The 26,818-nt window shown below is 30.9% G+C and overlaps 1 protein-coding gene across 1 annotated transcript; it reads right to left on the bottom strand.

Annotated features, from left to right (window-relative positions):
* Positions 1-2,192: 2,192 nt before the first annotated feature.
* On the bottom strand, positions 2,193-25,873 carry vih (ubiquitin conjugating enzyme vih). Its single transcript, XM_075354728.1, has 6 exons — positions 25,669-25,873; positions 25,367-25,394; positions 17,977-18,063; positions 15,967-16,171; positions 14,878-15,027; positions 2,193-2,571 (listed from the first exon to the last, which is right to left on the bottom strand). The coding sequence occupies exons 1-5, from the start codon at positions 25,770-25,772 to the stop codon at positions 14,906-14,908; spliced, it is 546 nt and encodes a 181-aa protein (XP_075210843.1). The 5' UTR covers positions 25,773-25,873; the 3' UTR covers positions 2,193-2,571; positions 14,878-14,905.
* Positions 25,874-26,818: the final 945 nt, after the last annotated feature.

Genomic DNA, 26,818 nt, shown 5'->3' with positions numbered 1-26,818 from the left:
AGATTAAACCTTCCAAGAACACACCTTATCTTACTATTTCAGATCTCTTCTTTTTTTTTTTGTTACTTGACATAAAATATCTGCAGGAGCAACCCATACACTGCATAGTTGAAGATGAACATTTTCAACATTATCCAGAAACAGACTAAGATAAAATTGTTACAAACATAATGAAACATGCATTGTAATGATAGAAATCATTCCCAGCAGTCGTAAATAAAATAACCCTTACAATGTATATTTATTTATCGACCTTTTATATAATATACTATTACCATTTAATGATAAAGTAATGTAAAAATGAGACATATATATATTTCAGTAATGTTATTATTTGATAAAACAATGTACACACAGCTTATACTCAAAACTGGTTTACGTTATACAATCTACCAGTTGAAGAGTTGATTGGAGTTAGTATCATTGTATCTTTAGGAACCCTGTAATTGTACAAGACTTTTTAGTCAGTGTATCCTGGTGTAATCACAATTTATTAAATATCTTTATTATATATAAAATTAAAGTTAATGCCAAATGTTAAATATACATTAAAAAAATCAACATTCCTAAATTACAATCTTCATACATGATATGATACTTTTAATACAATAAATTTAATATGTCAAAAAACCATACCACAAATGAGCAGCGAATAAAAAAATATTCATAAAACTTAAAAAAAAAGATATGAAAAACTAAAACACACAAAATCAATATCACAATCATTACCCAAGAAATCTAAACCACAATAACAACTGTTTTCACAAACAGTTTAACTTGACTTAGTTTTTAAAGTCAATTTGGCAGTAAAGTTAATTAGAGCAGCAATCAGACCTTGAGAGATCACTAGGCCAGTTCAATTTAAAAAGTGACAACTCTACACCCAGCCATCATGCTTTATATTATCACATAATATGTTCTTACAGTCAAATACATTTTCAACAAATAATCTATTATATGTAACTGTTTAACATTTATGAACAATCAGTGCTAATCCAAGTAGTTAAAGCTTACACCAGCAAATAACTGAATAGATATTCTAATTGATCAAATTAAACTGTAGAATGTAACAGTACACTAAAATTTCTCAGTTTTACGAGTTTCCCCGGACTTGGTCCACTGTAGCATTAACATATCATACAATTTAAAAAAAAAAATTACATAAGTAATTTTATAACTCAGAAGCCTGACTGTAAATTACTGAAATACCAGTCACAAAAACATCAAAATACAAGAGATTAGTCAGTCATATAAATCTGTTTAGGATCTATCCTCCCGTGTTACTCCTCATTTCACTCATAAGCACAACATGAGTTCTTGTTATTCTTGAACATGACTGTCATGTCAAGTTGCCTACAGTCTTTAGTCATGGAACTTCTTAATACATCATTCACAAACAAATAATTCCACGATTTAGAGTTGAAAGCTCAAAGTATTTTATTTTTTAGAATTTTTCATATTTTTTTGTGTAGATGAATTAGCCAGTTTTTAACTTCTTTGAGATTTGCAGAAACTTACTTCCTAGTTTCCAAAGATATCAACTTTAAACCCAAATCACACTAATTTGTATAAAATAAAATATATTTAATGTTCAGAGCATACTTTGGTCTATACTAAAGGAAACAGTAATGAAAAGGAAGGAAAATACCAATGAAAATTTAAGTTATAAAGATACAAAATCTCAACTTTGGGTTCCTCAATATCATTCCATGGTCTCAACAGTCATCATTACAGAAATAACTATTGGTGTGAATCTGCGCTATTCATTTTAATAAACAAGATATGGAGACAGATAAAAAAGAAAATGTGTAAGGTTTTAAAATAACTATTTTCAACTTATCACTGTGAGGGGGGCTTCATTCAAATACCAGTCTTTGTTACATAATTGGTTAATTTTTACCATGTAGAATACTTAAATTTTAAATTTTTAACAGCATATTTCATCAATTATTATTATTTTACGGTTTGTACATACATCTCTGAAACTGACAATGTTATGGCAATTATGAAATTAACTGTATCCCAAATTAAAGGATACTACAACCAATGTATCATAGTTTAAAATGGCATTCACAATAATGCACAAATGTTATACATTAATATAATTATATAAACAGATAATTTTTCATATGAGGAGTAATTAAATGAGACATTTATACATTATAGAATATATTAATTATTTGTTATATTTAAATATAAATTAGAATATAAATCTAATAACTTATAATACACAATATTGTAATTAATTTTACATTTAATAAAAAAAAAGTTCATGTATAACTTTATTGTAGTAAAACAAATACTGAATTTAATGAGACATTTAAAATGCAGCAGATAGTAATTAAAAAATTAAATTAAAATTTCAACTTAAATCACATCTGTATTGAAATCATATAGAACAAATATTCAAACAATAAAAACAAAAGTACAATGGTATATAAAATATTTTTGTATTAATATTCTGATTTTAAAAAATTAAAAATTTTTAAATGTTAAAAAATAATGTTAACACTGACACAAAAACACAAATTAAAATGACTTTGATGACTTCACAGAGAATCCTTACATTCACTGTAACAAACAAAAAATAAATAAAGTAATGAACAATACAAAAATTAATTCATTCATTCATATATTTTTTTAAATATGAAGTTATTTAAGTTTCAAATTTACCCATGAAAGAAAACCCTACAAATGTTTAGCACAGACTACTAGAAAAAACAAAGTGAATATCAAATTTAGGAAGAAAGCAAAATACTGCCAACATAATGCTTGGCAATGAGTTATCTAACATTCATGGACTCATCTAATTCATGTTAGTTATTTATTCATGATGGTGAGAAAGATTGTTGAGTACATAAATGTACAAAGTAACTCTACAGACTTACATTTTGACAAAAGCAGGTAACCTGTTTTTAATAACTTATTAGCTAGCAGATTTCTCCCCCCCCCCCCCCCAACAATACCAACTTAATTGGTGGGAGAATCTTAAATAGGAGTGATCAAACAACAATGAGGATTTTTAATTCCTAACACCATATCTTTTCAATTGATTCATCTTTTCTCACACAGTGGCAATACTATCTATAATTTAATTAATATTTTCAAGGGTTTTAGATTTAGTTCAAATTTCATAGCTAAGTAAATCAGATGATTGTTATAAATGACAGTTTTTTTATTTGAAAATGATGGAATAAAGGATATACATTAAAAATGAAACAGAGCAGTGTAGAAATGTCCAAGGTCAAACAAAAATGATTTCAAGATGGTTGTGAAGACAACAAAAAATAGTTTTGAAGTCCTAATACACAATCAACAGATAAATAAAATAAAGGACATCGTGATCAATAATTGTCAAATCACTTTTAAAGAAGTTGCTGAAGAGGTGAAAATTTCTTGTGAATAATTTTGACAGACATTTTGGGTATGAAATGAATAACAATTTGTTCCAAAACTGTTGAATTTTCAACAAAAGCAATAATAGAAAAATTATTAGTAATATCACTGATGAGTCAAAATTATCCAAACATGTGATAAAACATGAATGTATGGTTATGATATTGAAACAAAGGTTTAATCATCCCAATGGAAGTTTCCTGAAGAACCAGAAAATACTTTCTACAAATATTTTAAGGATTGGAAAACATCCTGCCATAAGCATGTCACAACTCTGAGTGACTAATGGGGACATCCCAACCCCGTAGGGGAAGACACCTGTCTAGTGACATTCCAGTCGCCACACCCTCCCTCCCACCTTTCCTTACCCTGTTGGGCTGTAATAGGAGTCGTAATAAATCGCCCTCTGACTTTTTACATCTCATAGTAATAAGCTTGGCTTCGTTAAGATGCTACCAATGTAAATGCCTCGGTAGATATTTGCATCGGTGATTTATAAACCATCGTTAAGATGCTGCTACACCGCATGACTGCATGGTATCCCATGCCCTCAGCAATGCAGTCGCTATCCCGCCAACAGTGTCGTTTGCTCATTCTAATTTGCCCTGGTCAAAATGCCACTACACCTCATGGCTGCATGGTATCCCATGCCCATCAGTACAGTCGGACAACAGTCTGGACCTAGGAAGCCAGCCACAATTGTCCAACCTCTGAGAGTCCTCCAGTTGACTCGCAGATCAAATGAGTTTACTCTCTCAAGTTCCCTAACAATTCTGGTACGCTCAGCTTCGTACCGGAGACAGACATACAAGACATGGTCCACAGTGTCATCAACCCTACAGTCCGGACAACAGCCGGAGTCAACCAACCTAAACCTAGCTAGACTATCCCTAAAACCACCATGTCCAAAAGAAACTGAGTTATATACTGATTGGGGGAAACCCAGCTAATTGCTCCCTAACATTTGGAAAAATACCATGCATGTATCGACCAGTAGAAGAATCGTTCCACCTAGCTTGCCAAGTCAAAACCTTAGTCTTCAATTTCTCGCATACACCCTGACATTAGAAGGCTGGCTATGTTCCGTAGCCAAAATATCAATGGGTTTTAAGCCAGCAATCACAGGGACTGCCTCTCACGAGACAGTTCTGTAACCACCAAGAGCTAACAATAGAAGACGCTGGGCTCGTAGGTCTCTATAGAACTAGAATTGTAAACAAGCGTAATGTTGTGCAGCGTACAACATTATAGCCTCACAGACACCTTTGTAAAGAATACACATGGTACGATAATTCAACCCCCAATGTGAATGAATGACTCTACGGACCCCAAAGAAGGCATCGATGGACTAATGGGACAATATCAATATAGAAGAATAAGTAATTTTTTTTTATAAATATTAAAATTCTTTTTAACACTCCTCATAATAAATCAAGCCACTAAATTGGCAACGCAAGATGACTGCAAACATATTTTTCCTGGTGAAATTAAATTACAATACTCTGAGTATAAATAAATTGTAACTTCATAAAAGACAATTTCACAATGATTTGAAATTGCAATGATTTCAAGCAATTTTTTTTACGTACATCTGTGTATAAAGGGAGGAACTATATACACTACCTGTAAAAGCCTGTTTCTTTGACACTGAAAATCCAACAAACTGAACCCTCTCTTTCTCTTTTGCCAACACATAAAATAGTTGTCAAGATGGTAAAATATCTACAACTGTGTCAACACATGTACTCTGTGTCAACACAGTACATGTACTCGCATGTCATTTTCTTAGAGTACACCCATTTTATTTCTTTTGCAAATTTTATCATATAGATTACTTTTTACAATATATATGCTCTTAAGAATCTGGGGTAGCTACATGAATTTCATGTTTGCTAATTACTATTTTACTTGAATATAAAAGAAAATTTTGTTTTATAAAAACAATAAAAAGGTTATTTTTGCAATACATATTGGCTTTGCAAAATACAATAGTTTTTAATGGTTTTTAGTCTTTTTTGCAGTAACTAATAAATGAAATTCAATGTTTAAGGCCTTACATTTTAGGTACTGCAAATGCCCACAACTTTTATTCATAACGTTTTTGCCTAAGAAGTTTACCTTGGCCTACAAAATTGAAAAACCAATTTTCACTACCTTTAAACAGCCACCATTTTGTCCACTTGCATATAAACACGTTATACTTCCCCTAATCTACAACCGCATATGCTTTCCTAAACTCTACTAATTTTTTAGCAAAAAAATCCCTGTTGACTGGACTGTAAGTTCAGCAGATATAGAATTGTCTGCATATACCTTATTCTTAATGTTTTTTTTGTTATTTCTTTATTTTTTTTGGTGGTACAGGATGTGGTTTAGAGTTCAGATCTTTTGTTCTACCATCCATGTTTCTTTTTTGTGGCTAGAAGGCTTGTTTTTTCCTGCTCTTCTCCAACGCTGCTTCTGGGATATATTTCTGACAGGAATATTTAATTTTTTTTAAATCTTTTGATAGTATTTTTTTTAAATTTAATTTTAATTTTTCTATTTTAATTTTTTTTGTATACTTTTGGGAGTTGCTCCTTTTCTATTTACAATAAACTTTACTTTTATTTTTGTTATGTAATAATGCAAATCAATGTTCACTGCTTTTTGGGCTTGAACAATCATTATTCCCTCAGAGATTTTATGACAAATGAAGACATGGTCTATTTGAAATTCTCCAAGTTTTACATTTGGAAATTCCACATTTTTTTTGTTTGCATCTGAAAATAAAGACATTAATTTTAGGTAATATAATTCAAAAACCTAAACCTCACTCAGTTCTGATTGGTTCTTTAGAGCTGGAAATATTAGACATTTTTATTTTATCTACTCGATTACTGAAATTTCCTGCCATATTTTTTATATTATTGCAGATAATTTTAGACGTTTCTATGTCAAGATCTCAAAAATTTTGTATTTTTGTCAAAGTTCCTTCGATAATCCTCATTTACTAAAGCATAGATTTTTTCAGATTTTATTGTTAAAAGTAGTAAATCTGCCCAAGAGGAATCAAAATTTGTCACAGAATAATATATATATATTTTTTTTAAGGTAAATACAGTTCCAAGCAGTTTCATATTATGCATAACTATTCAACCTGATTTTTCTTTTATAATTCTATAACCCCCGTTTAGAATCCTTTAGTATCTTTAGAGAATTTTGTTCCTTAATAAGATCAGAACTGTTATTACTTGCAAATATTCTTACTGGATTAACTAATAAACAATATTCAACATTACGGTAAACAATGAATCATCAGGAGAAAATACAACAGTACAGAAAAATCCTGAGTTGTCTGTAAGGATACTTTCATGTATCCTTATAATAATTAATTATAATTAAATAAGAAATAAAAACTATAAAACAGGGCCTAAACATAAAATCGTAACTGCAAAAATAAGACATCAGAACATGGGTATTTCAAATTAGAGTTCAGATGCAGCAAAAAAATACATTATATTAAGTTATTTAAAAATACAACTAATTTTTAGCAAAAAATCCCTGTTGACTGGACTTCAGCAGTTATGGAATAGTCCCCATATAGCTTACTATGCTTAATGTTTTTTTTTTTAATTTCTTTATCTTTTTTGGTAGTAGAGAATGTGGTTCAGAGTTCAGATCTTTTGTTCTACCATCCATTTTAGTAGAGTGGTTTTTAGGAGAATAAAAAGTATTGAAAAACACTTACAATTTTAATAAGCGACACCAAAAATTTACTAATTATGCAATATTATGCATTAGTATTATGTAATACTAATTATGCACTTTAAAGTTTAATTTCTCTAAGGAAACTGGCTACCGCTGACAGACTGACCCACCCTCTGGGATGCCACATAGTAGAAGGTTTATAGTAGTAGTAGATCCATGAGATGCATATTGATAGTCGTTCAGCTGGCCGACTTGAAATAGTGGGCTCTTTCTGTAAATTTTATTAAATAAACCTTCATTGTTGCCACTAAAAGCATTTAATAAAAAATATAAGATTTTCTTTTTCACAAGACAAAGTGATACAACATATATGGATACAATTCAAGCTTATTGAGAAAACCTTCAAAATATGAACATCAAATTTATATAGTAGTATTGTATAGATATCTGCTGGATTAGTCTAGTGGTTAAATTGTCACCGTAAAATCAGCTGATTTTCAAAGTTGAGAGTTCTAAGGTTCGAGTCCTTATAAAGGCAGCTGTTTTATATGGAATCTGAATACTAAACTATAGACACCAGTGTTCTTTGGTGGTTGGATTTTAATTAACCACATTGGTAAGGCAATGCAAACCACCTGGAAAACAAAACCTGCCAGGAAAATTCCCAGGAACTGGAATCGCCAAGGGTCAAAAACAATGGCTAAACTTACTTTTTATTTACAGTATAGACGTAATAGCATATGAGTACAGATAATTGGAAGTACATAAACCAGTACGTAAATTCTTGCAGAAGTGTGGATTTAGATTTAGAAGACTGAACTAATTATTCCAGTAAGTAAGGAATGAAGTAATCCATGCTGGCAGAGAAAAAGAATTCATCCTAAATGTGTTGACGATTGGAAAGCTACCCAGAGTACATTGGATTTTCATAATCAAATAGACATATCAATTATTTGAAGTGGATAACTGAAAAACTGCTTCTCAACCTTGAACCCAATTCTGAAATTACTATCAATAATGCACTAAACCACAACACCCAGTGTAAAATGCTCTTCATTCAAACTAGACGAAGTAAGAATTGTTACAGTTTATATATAAAATGGAATTAAGTTAGATGAAAATTTTTTATTAGGTTGTGCTGAAGTGTGTACATTATTAAATGTTATTAGATGGCAGAGTCATGATGTGTTACAGCTATCACCATACCATCCTGATTTAGACGCAACTTAATTAATTTGGGTCGACTTAAAAAACTGTCACAAAGCTGAATATGTTTTTCAATATTTCAGACATTCAAAAGAAATGTGTGGAAAAAATGAGATGATAAAACGAGAACATTGGATTTCTAAGTGCAAGCACATGTAAAAGGTTGAGCAGAACCACCTAATTCAGGAGCCAATAATAGGTTGCTACTTTCATTTCACAGGTTCAAATCTGGAGAGCGAGGTAGCTATGCAACTGGACATACACGATCAACTGGACCTAACTTCTTGGCAGTAGTGTTCCTTGTCTTGGTGATAGTAATGGCACCCATCTTATTTTGATCATCATCGTCTAACTGAGGAATTAGAGAATTTTGAAGAATACACAAATAAACAATACCACTTACAGTTGCCTCCTGGAAGAACAAGCTATACAGTCTTTGTTTGCATAGAGCACATAAAATGTGTTGCATGCAAAGTTTCATTAGGGTTTTGCTACCCCATATTTGGCAGTTATGAGTATTCCACCTGGCCATCATTGTGAAACATTGACTTATTACTAAAAATTACATTGTCTACAACTACATCATTGTCTGCAATTCTATCCATCATTTTTACAAAAAACTGCAGCCGAGCAACTTTGTCATCATCTATAATGTGTTGATGAACCACAGTTAGTCTGTATGGTTCAAGTGCAATCGTTTGCATATTTTGCACCAAACAGTAGTTTGTGGAATGCTATTTCACATGACGCATTTCAAGTTGCTTTCTTTAGACTAGTGCAAACTTTCTCTAAGTTGTTTCACAGTAGCTTCAGGGACATGTGGGCAACCTAGAGATTTTTTGTATGTTTTTAACAGAACAACCGGTTTCAACGAAGGTTTGATGCCAAGTGTAAATTGTATACCTACTAGCAGGCTCCTCCCTACCACGTACTCTCTACAAAAAATGACATTAAACTGCAGTTGCTGACTGCAAATTGTGAAACTGAAACATACAGCGAGCACATTCTGCACCAGTAAATGCATCCATTTTCAACAATGCTAGTGCCAAATTCAATACTAATGAATAGAGTCCAAATTAAATGCAACATAAAACGCTTAAAATACGCAACTTTAAATAATAAAAAAATAGTAATTTTTAGTTTCAAAATCAGCATACAATTAGTAAGTAGTTGAATAACAATTGATAAATTTTATAATTAACAATTATTTAATATTTTGTTACTTTTGTAAACGTAAACAATCAGGTACTGTTCCAAATGTTCGGTAGTAAGAATTTGTCTTCGATCACTCAAAATATTTTTATAAGTGGAAAAGGATAGTTCCACGTCCACTGAGGTAACTAGGCAGTATTTGAATTTGGGTGCTATGTTAGCACTTATTGTTTCTAGCAGAAGTTCAACCATCCCATTAATAAAACTATCAATTTGACACAAAGGCTCTAAGCCTGGGTTATTGTTCAGAATGTTTTCAAGTTTTTAAGTTTGCACAGGAATACCTCTGGCAATGCAGAGTTCATTTGGTGGATTTTATTCATTAATTGTATAGATTCAGTCAACGCCAAACCATGAGTTTCAAGTTTTTAACACTCGTAGGTATGTGGAAAAAATGAGTGCTAATCACAGTTATGTTTTTTTTTTTTTTTTTTTACACTAGAATCATTAAATGCTTCCTTGGACTGACAAACTGCCATAGCCTCTGCACTATCAAAGTTGTTTATTACACTTTGATGGCTTCGAAATGTTCATTGTAAATCAGTACAGCTTCAATCTACATTCACCTTTGAGTTACCACTGGTTCGGGAGGTAAAGGCACATTAAGCAGTTTTTCTTTATAGGCCTTAATCAAAGCAGATGCCTTAAGAAACACTTTGTTTGTTGATGAAATCAGTTTATTTACATTCCCAAACGTGGATCATACTTTTTCAGCGAATTGATGTACTCAGTAAGCAAAGCACATCACATGAATCAAATTGGGATAAAATAGTTGATCATATAAGGGAAGCATCTGAGAGAAATATAAACACTCTTTCATCAGCAGAAGATTCAGGAAATATTTTTTTTAATATGCTCATTCACAAATCTGGCGATTGTAGAATGATTTATATTTTCAAAGTCTTTGTAAGCCACCACATAGGAAAAAGGCGGCTCTAGTTTTAATACACCGGCAAATTCACAATGGTCACAACTTTCGGTAGTTTCATCAGCTGAAACCCAAATAATGCTATCCTTGAGTTCATTGCGTATTTCTTCCAGAATATGTAGGTAAATTATTGGCATGTAATTTTGATTCAATCAATATTTTTTCAGAAAATCTTTGAAGGTAGGATTTGTAAGTTTGTAAAGAGGAATATTACTTGTAAGCAATGCTTCATATAAATCCATGCTAAAATAGTTTTTTGTTTACCTTTAGAAATAAAATCATGGCTGCTTGCCGCTGCTATAAGTTGTTTTCATGGGCCTTTCCTTTGCAATCCAATCCTGTCATATGAAGACTTGTCTTGACATGCTGGTCTATTTGAAACTTTTTTGTGCACGAAATATTTTCTCGCAAACTCGACAGTATAAAACATTTCTGTCATATGTAAATGTTCCATGATAGTTCACTACTTACGAAGAGGCACTTTATTTTTCAGGAGGCATGGTACACATTAAACTTTGCTCAAATAAATAAAAAACTAAACTAATGCAATAAGTGCGTCAATAAAAATTTGCGTAATTTAATTGCCTAGTGGGAGGAATGCTGCAGTAGGCGTGCGTGACACAGAATGGTATCATCCGTCTTTGTCTCGCGTGTGTCTGTATTTTATTTGGCCTCATAATAACAAAACCATAGACATGCGGCTACTAAGTGTGCTCTAAGAGCCATCCAGCTAATAGGTTTGGGCGGCTACAAGTAAGATTTCATTTATTAACTAGATACCCTACCGAAAACTATAGTAAATATAGCGAAAATAATCATCATCACTAGATTTTAAGGAAAATATGCAATAACCGGTGAGAATGGGCTTAATTCATGTAATCCGGTCTCTACTAATGAACTACGAGAGTCAAAACTTGATGTGTTTTGCTATGAAATGAGACCCCTATCAATTCCATTCATTATCTAAGTAAATTTTTACCAGTGAGTCCTTTTCGAATCACCCAGTATGCAACATAAAATATATGTATATGTATATAACTTATATGTAAACAAGATTTTATGAAATATAACTATAATAAAATTGTAAAAGAGAAATTTAAAAATCACTAAATTACTAACAAAGCAATAAAAGTAACATAAATTTTTAATATTCAAAATTACAGTAGTCACCATGTAACGGTGAGACTGGATGATCAGCCCTGCTATACTATTGTTCTCTAAAATATTTGCACACCATGACTGTCATCTCTTAGTAGCATAAACATGAGGCATGATACTAATAATCATGATGATGAGGAATGGATAGTAATAATCACCATTCCAAGCTCACTGTTGCTTGGCGGCGACTGTACATATAGATGAAATAAAATTACATATAATTTAAAATAAAACTAGAAAAAAGCAATAAACAATTTTGAAATAATTGGTTCTCAAGTACATGAGAATGTTTTTGAAATGATTATTGCAGTACTAGGAGAGCAACATATTACTATCTATATATACTTATTACTATTTTTTTTTTTTTTCAATTAAAGGAATTTTACTCTCAAAATGTCCTTCAATCAAACTACTGTTAACATTTCTACAATAAATTCAATATTTTTATTGCCGCCAAATAACTTTTTAGAGTAAAAGCAATTATAATAATATAGCATAATTATGCAGGGAAAGTAAGGTATGGTTCGATATTACCTTCAATATTTGAAATATTTTATTATAAATATTTATCAAATTCATATTATATTATCTTACTTCACTCTTTCAACATAAAAGGATGAAAACAAAACACAATAACATGAAGTAAACATGTAATTGCTCAGAAGATACAGGTTCCACAGTATGATTACACATTATCTGTATTGCTTTTTAATTATCAGCAGAAGGGACATTTTATTAAAAAAAAAAAATCTAACCAAAAATACACCATTCTTCTTTCCATGAAAAAATAAAACTTAGAATAACTTATACAATAATGAAATGCATTAACCCGTTTCATGCAGTTTCTGATGCCTTCATTTTTATCAGTGATAAGAATATTTATTTTAGAATAAAGCATTTTATTTTTATTGAATTTTTATTTTAGAATGAGGATCAACTGGTTGAGTGTTGCTAGCAAGACAGTTCTTATTTAGACATTCTCTAAATTTTTTGAGAATCTGTAGGCTTATGGAAATTCATATAAAGTACTAGTTTATTTTGAGCTGCTGATCAACTTGCATTAATCATTCATTACCTGATACTTTTGAGAATTTATTCAATTTATAAAACTGTACAGTTATTTTGATATGCAGTATAAAAATAAACGATATCCGGTCCCTTAAATCCATGGCTGCATACAAAGTATAGCTACTTAGTGCATGTAGTTTTTTTTTGGTTTGATTTACCTCCGGGTCCGCAGTCAAGCAATTCATTTCGCAAAGGATGAGCTGAATGTTTTTGTAGCGTGTGTGAAAAATGTCATGCCTGACCGGGATTCAAACCCAGGACCTCCAGGTGAAAGGCTGAGACGCTACCACTCGTGCCATGGAGGCCAACAAGTGCATGTAGTTTGTTTTATCATAAGTTTTATATTGAATAGAGTTCTGTACTGTACTATACTTAAACATAGATACAAAAGCTAATGTACTGTAGCTCTTAAGTAAATTTTTTTTTTTTTTTTATCGTCATTATTCCATGAGCACTGCAGAGCTGAATGAGAAAAGGGTATTTCTACTAGACCAGAAGAGCCTAAGACAGAGAATAAAACGAAAGGAAATTCTGGTGGCAAGAGAGTGGCAAAAAAAAGGACAGAGCTCTGAAGATAAAGAGGCATCAAAAGGAACAATAAAAACCTCCCAGAGGCAGTACTCAGCAAAAACAAAAAAAGAAAAGAATCGTAAAGAAGCAATTCTCACAAAAAAGACCAAGGGAGAACTTATGCTGAACCCTCACAGAAGGGGGTGACATGTTCTGATCAAGCTCAGGAGTGCCACCACAGGAGAGACAAACAAACCTTCAGTGCTGCCCTGAAGGCTGTATTCAGTGCCATAGTCTGCAATCTAAACACAGAAGAGGGCCTGGAGATCTGAAATTTGGACAGTAAGACAGAGGAGAAAGATATGGAAGCAGCACTAATAAGAGAACTTTCAGATCTGTTCTTAGGAGACTGCAGGGTTAGCGTAACCAACGCTAATGTCAGGGAACATTTAAACCCGCTGGCTTGGTCTAGTGGTGAACGCGTCTTCCCAAATCAGATACTTGGAAGTCGAGAGTTCCAGCGTTCATGTCCTAGTAACGTCAGTTATTTTTACACGGATTTGAATACTAGATCGTGGATACCAGTGTTTAACCACACATCTCAGGAATGGTCAAACAGACTGTACAAAACCACACTTCATTTGCACTCATACATATCATCCTCTGAAGTATTATCTGAAAGATAATTAATTACCAGAGGCTAAACAGGAAAAAAAAGAAAAAAATGTCAGGGAGCAAAGGGTGGTAGTAATGGTAGTAGTAGTAGTAGACTGGCAAGAAGGCTGCTGCCAGATTGCCCAGTCAATGCAAGATAAGGATTGGTTGGACCCAGTGTTAAGATTCAAGATAAACTGAAAGCGGTCCGTGCAGGTGCAACACACTGCTGCCCTGTGAGTCACTTCTGCATATCAGTTGCATAACAGTTTCCAAGCCTGTCGTTTTGGTGGTTGCCGGCGTTACACCAATTTCTCTTTTGGCAATGGAGCACCAGGTGGGCTACAATAGATGAAGACCTGGAGACCATCACCAGGGAGAAATGGACTCACATGTTCCTCGCCTTCTTTCTTTACTGTTTAGATAATTCTTCAGAGGATGAATGAGGATGATATGTATGAGTGTAAATGAAGTGTAGTCTTGTACATTCTCAGTTCGACTATTCCTGAGATGTGTGGTTAATTGAAACCCAACCACCAAAGAACATCGGTATCCACGATCTAGTATTCAAATCCGTGTAAAAGTAACTGGCTTTACTAGGACTTGAACGCTGGAACTCTCGACTTCCAAATCAGCTGATTTGGGAAGACGCGTTCACCACTAGACCAAAGTGGGTCACATGTTCCTCGCCTGGGAAGAGATCTGGGTCCATAAGACCAGAGAACGATGGACCACAAGGCTTGTTCTTCTGGTCAGACCGAGGACAAAGTGGTAGCATGGAGAGGTATAGTACTATGTGACCCAGTTTAAGATTCTAGTCAAGATAAAAACAAAACATTTTATTCGATGCTGGTCCTTCTGAAAATCAAAAGTTATATAGGTTAATGCAATATTAAGAAATACGGAAAAGTCCACACAATGGAAATAAATTTGTTAAATTAAGACAAGCCTTGAAGGATTAAATGCAAGCATCACTTTAGTTGTAAAAAAGGTTACCGTGAAACATCCTCTAATTTATAATCATTACCATTTAAAATAATAATTTTTATACTCACTAAAATTATAAAACTAATAACAAATATTTCATTGCTGTTTAGGCGATTTCTTTGTACTAGATGTAGTTTTATCCAAGTATTTTTTATATTCTTTCTGATTGCTCCATAATTCAGCAGCTTGTGTATTAAGAGGACTATCTATATTTGGCTCTGAAAATAGGCAAAACATTAAAAATTCTAACATCCATTAATAATTTTTTAAGAATGATAATGCAAAAAGAAATTAAACAAATATGAGGTCAAAATAAACTATCAAGGAAAGAGAATATTTATTATTACATAGAAACACATTTCAGCTTGAAACTCTTATTAAAATTTCAAAAATTTACCTCCAGTAAATATTCTAGTAAAGACACTTTAAAATTCAATCAGGCTTAAGAGATAACAACTCAGTCAGAACATTAATAGAATGGTAAAGTCATTCATGCATTTTCAAACGGAAGCAATGGTTCAACAATAATGAGTTTCTGTTTCAGTTTTATATGAAATGTAAATATATTATGAAAAAATGATTCTTAACAAATCATATAAACGTAATTCTAATATAGTGAGGGCTTTCTATGAAAAATTACATTATAAATCTACTATTATATTTTTTGAACCAATCATATTTTCAACATATATTTTTATAAACAAAAAGACAAAAGAAAATTAGTGTATCTTCTAAATTTCTAGATCACAGGATCTATTTCGCTATATCTTACAGTAAATAATTTAGGTAGCAACTCAATATCACCAAAAAAAAATAATGCTGAGAAATGTTATATGTTCTTAATAACACCTGCTCCACCAATTTCAGAACTCTCTAGTAAAATTTATATAAAATCTTTCTCAAAATAATATAATTCTAGTAAATGCAATAACCATAAATAATTATCAAATGCAATTTTAAAAGGATCATTCAAGTTGACTAGCAATTCCAAAATTTTGGCAAACATCAGAATTAAGAAATACATTTTGTTATTGTAGCAAAATTTTATTCTAAAATCATGTAAATTCAAGATTTAAGTAACATTAGGGGGGGGAGGTTTAATAAATAATGAGATATAATTCTAATGAATTATTCCTAATTAAAATTTTAAACTTTACCTCCTAACATAGACTGTAATGAAAGTAAAATTGTTCGCACATCATATAATGCAGACCACTTTTCTTTAAGTATGTCAAGGCATATATTGCCAGACATGTCAATATTAGGGTGAAAGCAAGGAGTAGTAAACTTAACAACAGGAGCTGCGTATGGATAACTGTTTGGAAATTCCAGCGATAGTTTGTAGGTTTTTCCTTCAAAAACCTGAAAAAATACAATAAGATTTAACAGAATCCATAACTAACCAATACAATATTAGTAATTATTATTGAATACAATATTAGCAATGTAAAGATAGCAGCAGTAACTTAAAGGTTATTATTACAGATCTTACAGTTCTTATTAAAGATTATTACAGATCGAAAACAGCATTTTTTTTCAAATATTGCTCAATACTAAATGGACATAACAAAAAAATAATGGCTAATCTAAACAACATATAGTGGACACTACATATTACAATCCCATAACACATAAGGGCTTTAGACAACTCCATATCAATAGATTAGGAAATCTAAATTTATCTCAGATGGCTACACACCAGGTAAAACAAGCTGCGTGTAAGTGATCCAATCACATAACCTGACACTATGTTATCATTAAAGACAACCAATTCTTACAAACAATTTTAACTAACTGCTTCTTTAATCATGATATTGACTTTTTTATAATTTTTGTTTGTAAAATTTTGTTCATTGTCCAAACATCATAAACCAACCATTGGACAAGTTTGAAGTTCCTAATGTACCCATGTGTTCATGAGTAATTAACAATTGAATACATTTATGTTAAGAACTATGCCAGTAAACATTTTGAAAAAGAAGCACCAATGAAAAGTGAAATTGAGAAGCTGCTTGAAAATTTTTTGAAACTCGTAACTGGTCTTGAACAAGAAACAGACTCTGATAGGCCAGTTTCAACAACTGTGTTGTTTGATAATCTACCAGCAATTGTCAGATTATATCTCTGTAAAATATTAAGGAAACAAAAAAAATATTTGTTAGGTACAGTCCATACTAAATTAAGTCTTTCCACGAACTAATTCTTGCTGACTATGCTAAAACCCTTAGCTGCTGTACGTGTTTTAAGAATCCAATTTAACGCAACACAGACAGCTATTTTTTTTCACACATCTTAGTGGGAATGTCATTTAACCAAACCAGACCACAAATTCTGAAAATTCATAAAATTTTACTAAATTTCTTCACTAACGAAAACATTTGACATCCAATTTTGGCAAATAGTTGAGGGCTCTGTTTGGAAATAATGTTAATAATTTATTGTAATTCATCATTTATTGCTGAAAAAGAAAGAATGACAGCTGGTATAGGACAGACAGTGTAAACTAATACTTTTTGGCTCTACTATAGACGCTTCAACTTTTTTAATAAACTATTTTTACAGGATTAAGACCATCAAAAATTCCTAGATCATGCTAGTATAAATTTTTTTTATGAAGCTATTGAAAACACCATGTTGCAATCTACACTCCTACAAACAGTTAAAAGATGAACATTATTATTAAATACAGGAAAACATCGCTAAGAAATGTTCTTAGCGATTAAAAGTTCTTACATGATTAAACATGTTTATAAGTATATTGAAATAAACAGCTATCATTTCCAATAGCTGCTGAAGGTAAAGCAGGTATTTATTTATATATAAGATTTATGTGAAATGCCAAATCTAAAACTCTGTATTTTCAAAATTGTCCATACAAATGAAAGTATTTTACAGAAGAATGAACTTTCATTTTTGGTATATTAAAACAATACAGTAACAGGATTTTTTTCAAAAACCTGGACTATAATCAAATGCCAATTAACTTTCCGTAACCTACAACTCTTAAATATTAAAATGTTCATTCATTATTGAATGAAGAACCTTTCATGATTAAAAAGAATCATTTAATTCTAAGATTACATAAAAAAGAGAATTACAAATTCAGATTAAATTAAGGGAATTGTCTATTTACTTTTAATTGACAAAAATAAACTAAAACTACTTACAGTTCCTTCAGGACCAAATATTGTTGCCACCCATTTGAAAATGTTTTCTCCTTCAGGAAATGCAGAAATATTTTTTTCACTACTCATCTACAAACAGAAATCACATAACATACAAAAAAAAAAATAATACAACGCAATAAACATAATCACATTAATACAATATTGCTAGACATATTTTACTTCAAATACTTCACATCTTGAAGATCTTCACAAGACTAACAACCACATACAAACTCTTACATAAACACTCTTTTCACCTTCATATTTTCCATTAAACTTTTTTCCACCATCTGATAAAATAACATACATATACATACTAATAATATACATGTTTTTCTTATATTATCTTAAAATTATGGATTTCAATAAATAGGTTTCATATCATTAACTCTTTACATGCCTTCTGTCAATTTACTGAGTAGTCCTATAAACCATTACACAATTTTTGTTAAGTTTTATTGTAAATCTATGACATATACATTTCACACATTCAGTCTGTAACAACCACAATACTTCAAATAAATTTTATTAATTTTTTTTTTTACTGATAAATTCATCACAGAATTTACTTACACATAATTATAAAAATATAATTTTTTTTAAAATTATTTATTAATAATCCAGATGCTTAATTAATAATGAAGTTTTTCTGTTCATTCTCTTTTTAGATATGTTTCAACCAATACAGTAGAACGTGCAAAATCAAATTCAACAATCTTCAATTGTTTAACTGCATGCCCTTTAGTTATGGTTTCACCTGTGTTAATTAAAGTTTTCATATTTTATAAACTCTAAAGTAGGTACAAGATTTGACTGATAAAATGAAATTCAAATTTTCTTATACTGAATAAAAAAGAAAATGCTAGACTTAACTTTATTTTTCAAACTATGTTTAAGTTGGTGATTTTTTTTTGTAGCTGATATCTATAATGGCTTGGAAACTATATCACAAGGTAAAAATGACTAGAACTCAATTTTTTATTGTCAGAAGTAGCCATTATTCTTGAATATGTAAGCATATTAAAAAAAGTAAATATATATATATATATATATATATGAAATTTTTTGTAAAATGTACCCACAACAAATTTAATTGTAAATCATGTTGAACCATTCATGTTTATTGTCATAGTGAAGGGCTGACAAATAAACAAAGGCTTTCAGTTTGAAAATTTTTTTAAGTTCCTCTACCTAATTCAATAATTATTTATTGATTTCTATTTTTCATTTAGTATACAGAAAAGGTAAATAAATTCAAAAAGAGCCTTACTTACACAAATCTAATATGTATTTATTATTATTAATAAGTAAAAATAAACAATTTCTTAAAACATCATAATTCCATTATAAATGAACACAAACATACAAAAATTACTAAAGCACATCTTACTGGATTAAATTTACCCAACTGTATTAATAGTAAAAATAAAATAGAGACCAAAAGAAAGAAAAAACAGCCTCCTATTACCTGAGGAGAATTATAAAATATAACAATTAATCAAGCATACGTATAACTCACCATAGTTCTTAAATTCTGTTGATAATTATCTAATCATAATAAGAATACTAAATAATTTTTAAAGACCTTAAATAATGTTATTTTATTTACATGAAACACACTTTTCTAATACCTTAGAACTTTTAAGGAAAAGAGTCACCGCTTAATGACTAATGAAATATTCTTGTAAGATGAATGTAAAGACATAAGTTAACATAAATCTTAACTTCAAAATCCATTGATAGTATCCGCCATTTATTTTACAGTTAACTACGTTCCTCTGAATTAAATAATATTAAAAAATAAATATACTATTGCATTTCACACAATAAAATTTTCTACTATATAAGATATACAAAATGTATTATCTTAAAAAATTAAAATCACAAGAACTTAATTCTTAATGCATCTCAACACATCAATGGATTCATTCAAGTCTTATTCATACTGCCTTAGCTCGCTGTTTTGAGTAAATCAATTAAAAATGTAATCTTTGAATAGAATGTATAATAAATAGCTATATATGGTAAAAAGTCTTAACCATCATGAATTTCCAATATTCTCAAAATATACATCAGAAATGAAAACCCCCTTAACCAAGGTTTAAAACGAAATTGTGAAAAATCAACTTTTATAGTTACCATATAGCAAATTTTTATTGTTAAACTAATTACAAATACCCACAGGTATTAATACATTACAATGTGTCACTCTGTACATCACAGAGACTAGCTACTTAGTGAATATAACTTTGCAAGCTTTACCATGGGAGTCATGTCACGCCAAATCAACAAAAATAAATGCTCTTCTAAAATTCATATCCAGTAATTCAAATAAAATTTACAGATTTGGCTCTACCCATTGAATGACGCAATTTCTTTCTTCAGATTTTTCAGTCACTCAGTTTTTTGTGTAGGACCTTGTAAAAAAAAGGAAAAAAATTGCAAAAAGCAAGCTTTGGACAATTACAAAGAATAGATTTATCAGCTCCTATAAGAGATAGAGAGCTCATTTTGGTGTCATTTTAAACCTCTTGGAATGGGCTTTCATATGATATGTCACTTGGCAAGGTTTTGTGATATTAATAGTTTAAGGTCACCTGACCTTTAATATATATATATATATATCCAAAATGTATTTTTTAATTTGAAAAAAAAATTTGTTTCCTGTGTTGTAAATGTAGTAAACATTTCAGAATGGGGTTGCAATTGGATCATGTAAAAAAATAATTTTTTAATAATTAGGTTCAGCAGAATATTCCAATTGTTCCCCCAATATGGCAATTGCTAATTGAGATTCAATCAATGTAAACCCTCTACTCCCTCCTTCCAGTCGTCCAGACTGAGTCACTTGAGGCAGAAGAGAGTAGCATGTCACATGTACTCCTGGTGCCAGCAAAAGAATGTTCATGTTTCATCCTGTTGAGACAAGTAAAGTAATATTAAGCCTCTTGGAACACAAGGTTCAGTAGTGATATACTCCCAAGAGGATTGATCATATCTATAAAGTGATGCAAAAGAATACTTTTTTCAGACTTTTCAGTAACTCTGTTAACTGAGCTTGCCTTTCTCTACAGGTTTGAAGTTTTATGACTAATTCATTACAGCCTTGGACCAGAAAACAGTGACCAGCATGGAACGATCAACTTCTACAGCTTTAAGCAAAATGTACTGTTGGAATCCATTTTAAAAATCAAGTCTCCGGTACAAAAAACCTAAGAAGTGTAAGCAAGAACTTGGTGCAAACATTTACTTTTCTTAAACAAGGTACAAAATTTGATACTTGCCACAAACAATTAGAATCATCTGCTAAAAGTAGATGATAAGAGCATCAGGATGCAAATACTGACAACACTTTCTAAAAAGCTGGACTTTAAAGGACATTCAAGATGAGTTTGGAGTATCAGACTACATTGCAAGAAAAGCTAAAAGACTGGTTAAAGTAAAAGGTATCACGTCATGTCCTGATCCTAAACTGGATTGAACTTTAAATTTTGAAATAGCAGAAACAGTAACTGATCTGTATGAGAGTGAGGAAATAAGTCGAATGATGCCCAGAAAAAATGAATTCTGTATAATCTCCATGAAGTTTTTCATTGTTTAAACAGAGGTATCCATTGCTGAAAATTAGGATTTTAAGTTCTGTATGTACAATGCACATAAACACAAAAACTATGATTATGCATTAAAGAATGAAAGAACCGATAGAAGATGATACACCAATTAAGTCTTACTAAGATATTATGACATATGGTGTGTGCTAATCCAACTGAAGCTTACTACTTTGGAAATTGCAAAAATCTTCCTGGGTTTGAAGAAGTCAAGGGAAGGATTGAGAAAACTTTCAAGCTCAACTGCATTGAAAACCCGTGCGACCTGGGGCGTGGCTTGCCTCCGCCAGTGGGGATCCTGATCATGACTTTGTAATGCCACGTAAGACACCATGATGAAACCAGGTGGGAGTTCAAGGTTTGTCCCCCAGCTCGGACCAGAATGAGGTTACGGTCCACTTGTTAGGTGACCTAAATTAGTCGACTTATTTGGATGTAGGTTTGAATTTCTATGTTGCGCAAGAAAATTTTGATTGGTACGAGTGTAATACTGATTTAACTTTAAACTTGTTCACTTTCTCAGGCATTCACAGTCACGAACAGTGGGGTCAAATCTGGACTAGGCACAGGGTAGTTTGGTTAGTTAGTTTGAGGGAATCATGTTAGGTTGGATGTGAAGATGTCCGCTTGAGGACTATGTGAAGGCGAAATTTGGTATCTTACTGATGCAAATGTCTGCTGAGATATTTACATCAGTAGCATCCCAACAGAGTCCTGGCTGATGACTGTGAGATGTAATCAGAGGGTCTAAAGACGACCTCCAGTAGAGCTCCTCAGGGGTTGGAATGGAGGGGGTGATGTGATGACCAGTAACATCACAAGGTGGGTGTCTTAGATACTCACCTTGTACCTTGTAAGGCAACAAAAAAAATAGAGTTTTCCAAGTGATATCACATGAAAGTCCACTCCAAGAGCTTTAAAATGATACCAAATTGAACTCTCTAGCTCTTATAGAAGCTGAGAAAGTTATTTTTTTGTGATTACCTGAACCTTGGTGTTTGAAAATTTTTTCACTTTTTTACACGGTCCTACACGAAAAACTGAGCGACTGAAAAAAAATATTTTTTTGTATTACATTACAGATATGAAAAATCCTGTGAATTTTGTTGAAATTGGTGATGTTCAGTTGTGAGGCTTGTTGATTTGATGTGGAATGACCCCATGAACATTGTACAACATTTTATGTTCTGTTTAGTGTTATTTCAAATAAAAACACAATCCATCGCCAAGATTTATCTACAGCTTGGCTATAATCTTATAAAATTTCAGAGGAATTACATAATTTGGCTGTGCAATATTTTTTTTTTAAATTAAATTTAAAAAAAGAAAATGTAGAATTAGAAACAATACCTTCTGCTAATTTTAACATTTACATTTTTGCCCCAACTTAACTACTTGAAAGTAACTAATTGTGAACAGAAATATGGTTTCTGGAAAATGAAAAACCTCTCCCAATTCAAAGGATGTTCAACTCCCATGTTAACTTCAAGTATATTATACATGACTATCATACTATAATTTTTTTAGACATCTTTTCAATCTCAAAACAAACACCGAAACAGCAACTTCTACCAAATATTCAAAATGTACTTTTCACCACAAATTAGTCAAACTTAACTAAATCATTAAAGAATATGTACATCTACAAATAATTACTGTACTGTACCCCCACCTTAGTCAGGCCTGCAGTAATTGTTTATAAAAATCAAAGATGGTCTGACTGAAACCACATACACTCAATACCCATGGTGTGTTATTGGAATATATTCTACTGTCAGCACAAAGTCATGAAGGGATATATTTCTTTTTTTATGATGAAAGTTTACCGAACGTCATTATATACAGAAGTTTATTATATGTCTAAGAATACAAATGAGGTACACACCACTGCTCATTATTACCCAGTCACCTGCTGCTACCATAACTCACTGCAAAAACAAACCTCACCTATTAAAGGTTCTTGCACTATCATTTACCAACATACTTTTTACTACTTGAATTGTCAGAAATAAGTAATTTTATAAATTTTCATTTCACTGGATATGCAATAATCATTAGTATAGTATAAAACTTTTAATTATAATTTAAACCTAAAAACAGAACATAAAATTGTAACAAAAAAAAAAAATTGCCAATTAATGAGATTTTAGAACAATGAGGTTTTTTTTATGATAATGAGTAAGATTATAAAAAATTGAATGGGGTTATGAAGTTGTAGTGATTCATTTGCATTTTTAATAATAAATGCTTTTTAATACAATATTTCCATTCCCTCACCATTTAACAAGCTTGTAGACTGAAAAATGATACTTCACAACTTTCAACTATATATTATAAATCTCTTTCATAACACAGTTGATTTGACATGAAATGAAAGATTTTTTTTAAAGCATACCACTGACATTGTTAAAATTGAAAATCAAATATGAATTCCCTAAAATAATAAAGAACATAAACAATGGAATCTATGCCAAAAAATAAAACATAACAGAACAGAAACAAACTCTGACTGCTAAACTCTAATATGTTCTACATAGGACAAACAGTAGAGAGCTTTTCAAAACAATTCAACAGCATTTCATTACACTACTGAATTCTTTTGCAAACTACCTTTGCATAAGTCACTCGCGTACAAACAATATGAAAATCTAACAAACAATAGATGCGTACTTGACACACCTAACTCAAAATTCACAAAAAATATAAACAAACTAACAATTTAAATCATACACTATTCAAACACATCTCAAACAACAATATTTCAAAACCAAATCTGAATACCAGTACTTCTAGAAGCAAATCCGATGACAATTAAAATAATATGAAAGCTAATGCAAAGGTAAGTTATTACAACTTTTGCTGTTTAATAGTGTACACATAAACTTTTTAAATATTTTCTTACTTCAGTCTGAGTTTTATCAGACACTGTTCAAATATATCACAAGTGTTGACAATCACTTAAAATATAAACAACTAGTAATGATAAATTAGATTTCTGCATACTAATAATATGGGAACAAGTGATAATAATAGATACTTTTTGAGCAAAATTTCATCTCTTAGTCACAGAAGGTGTAATAGAATGTGCACAAATACATAACTGCTAATTTACAGAAGTAAGGCAGTTAGTGTAATCTAATTAATAATTTTAATAATTAAAACTAAAATTAGATTTATATATTACTAAAAAATCATATACCATTTTATTATTGAATAATTACATTAATTTGGTTTAATTTTATCTTTTGTTTTGCACAGGGAAGCTTTTAATTACTGTGAATCACTCCAGACAATGCTAGAAAACACTAGTTTATAGTAAAATCCAATATGTAATTTGAATATTTCCATAAATTTGTTGTAAAAAAAAAAAAATGTTCAACTCAATGGATAATAAAAGTATACTTATAGAACTCTGGTGAAAATTAGAGAGATCAATGTCATGAATACCCAAAAAATAAGTCTATAGATTTCAGTTCAACAACAATGATAAAAAAACCCAAATGGGTAATTTAATTACTAGAACTGGTTTTATCATAGTGCTGATTTATAACTTTATGTCAGGCTAGATATATTTAAAAATAACATTTACAATATCTGTAGTGTTAATACATTAAAAATAAAATTTAATGTGGAATAAATCAATAGAACAAAATATGTAATAAATCCTGACTCGGTTAAGTCGCAACACAAAGAAATTTAACACTGAATTTTCTTCAAAAAATATACTTCATATTAAGTATACCTAACTGTTTATATAAAAATATAAATACTTATAAATTTACCATTAGACACATCAGCTCCTTCTGTAACCTGCAACACACAAAGAAAATCAGTTATAAAATCCAAATACGAAAGTAATTATAAGCAAGTATGTACGTGTTTGACATAGTTATAGGAGCTGAAAAAACGATGATGTGACAAATTTGAAGAATTAAAACTAATAATTTCTAAAGATGGTTTAGAAAATGTTAACCTTTGTTTAACTAGTTAAAGAAAGGAAATTAAATTACTCAGGATAATTTTGTTACAAAACATTTAATGAGTCACATAACCTGAAGTATATACGCTGTACCGTTATACATACCTTTTTGAAACGGCATGATTATCCTGAGGTCGATTTGTTCTTTCTTCACTTGTTTTAATCTGATGTGAAGTTTCTTGAACAACTGGGTTAATATTCTGAGCCATAGAAGGATACTAATAAGGATACAGTAATTTCTGTAAACGATAAAGCTAAAAACCAAACAGCAGGACAACTGAAAACGACTGTTACGTTCAAATGAGATCACTCAACCAATCACAATCGTTCATTACGTATTGCCAATACAATATTAAAATCCTTCAATTAAATCTATATTTTATAAATATTGAGAAGCAAGTTAAATCAGTTTCAAAACTATATTTTTAAATAGTTTAAATTTTTTTAAATATTATGATTATTTTATATTTATTACGTTTGTTGAACAGCATGACGAAATATAATAACATTAAAATTATTAGAAATAAATTCAACTTAATAAATCATCCACGTATGGATAAAACGTGGGGTAAAACAAGACGGCATTCTTTTTCAAAAATATATATTATTGACGCACTTCAAACTTATCTCCAGGGAATAACGTGCCCGTAAAGACTACGTGTTTTTACTTCCTTGTGCGAAGTAAAGAAAGTATTGTGACCGCGAAAAATGTCGCTTTTAAGATTTCAACGGAAATATACATTTTGACCAACCCTGAATTCACTTTTAATAGTTTCAGCGTGACATCTGTACGTATATACGTATGTATCTCGCATAACTCAAAAACGATTAGCCGTAGTATGTTGAAATTTTGAATTTAGTACTGCTGTAACATTTAGTCGATCACCTCCCCTTTTGACTGCAATCGACTGGACCAAAAGTTTCCAAAAAAGCCCAAAATCTAAAAAGTTTGTATTTTGGACTTCTTAACTGCAGTAATAAGCTCTCATTGAGAGCATTTCAACGATATATCTACCTGGTACTTATTTTCATTGGTTCCAGAGTTATAGCCAAATAAAATTTTAATTAATAAAATATTTAGATATTTATAAGGGGAAGGCACATCGGTTCGAATCCGACTTCATCTTTTTTTAATTTAAATATATTGATTAATTAATGATTATTAACCGATGACTGTAAAACACTTTTACATAAATAATTATTCAATAATAACAATAAAAATAAAATATGAAAAAAATCATAAGTTATTAGTGAA

This window comes from Lycorma delicatula, chromosome 1 (assembly GCF_047948215.1).
Source record: "Lycorma delicatula isolate Av1 chromosome 1, ASM4794821v1, whole genome shotgun sequence".
NCBI lineage: Eukaryota > Metazoa > Arthropoda > Insecta > Hemiptera > Fulgoridae > Lycorma > Lycorma delicatula.
Note: the sequence above shows the minus strand (reverse complement) of the source record. Positions and strands in the feature narration are given on the sequence as shown.